Source organism: Eimeria acervulina, genomic scaffold (assembly GCF_000499425.1).
Source record: "Eimeria acervulina Houghton genomic scaffold, Eah_scaff1753, whole genome shotgun sequence".
NCBI classification, from domain to species: domain Eukaryota; phylum Apicomplexa; class Conoidasida; order Eucoccidiorida; family Eimeriidae; genus Eimeria; species Eimeria acervulina.
This window is the reverse complement of record NW_013550127.1, coordinates 1-425: the sequence shown is the minus strand read 5'-3', so window position 1 is coordinate 425 and position 425 is coordinate 1. Positions and strand designations below refer to the sequence as shown.

At 31.5% G+C, this 425-nt stretch overlaps 1 protein-coding gene across 1 annotated transcript in view; it reads right to left on the bottom strand.

Annotated features, from left to right (window-relative positions):
• EAH_00062880 (uridine phosphorylase, putative) overlaps nucleotides 1–186 on the bottom strand; it is a gene marked incomplete at both ends in the record, with an annotated part of 2056 nt that extends 1870 nt beyond the window's left edge. The window contains one exon of the mRNA XM_013396864.1: nucleotides 29–186. Within this exon, the coding sequence (XP_013252318.1) occupies nucleotides 29–186 (158 nt within the window). The remainder of the gene's footprint in view (nucleotides 1–28) is intronic.
• Between the last annotated feature and the right edge of the window lie 239 nt (nucleotides 187–425).

The following is a 425-nucleotide window of genomic DNA, read 5'->3' as shown; positions in this document are numbered from 1 at the left end:
ATATATATATATATATATATATATATACCTCTGGCAATAGTAGATTTTATCTGCAAGACAAAGAGCCCCTGGAGCGACATTTGGTTTGAAGATACCGCAGGTGCCGACTCTAACGAACGCCATCGGCTGATCTTTGAATAAATAAGAGGATTCGCGCACTAAGAAGTCCATGTTAGGTGCACCCATCCCTATCGACACTACTGACACCGGCACGCCCTTGTATACACCTGAAAATATACAAACAAATATATATATTTATATATGTATATGTATTTATATTTGTATATGTTTATATGTATGTATTGTATGTTATATATAGGTATATATTTGTTGTATATCGACAGCAGTGATATGGACACGCCTTTTTATACACCTGAAAATATACAGATATATATATATATATATATATATATATATATATATAT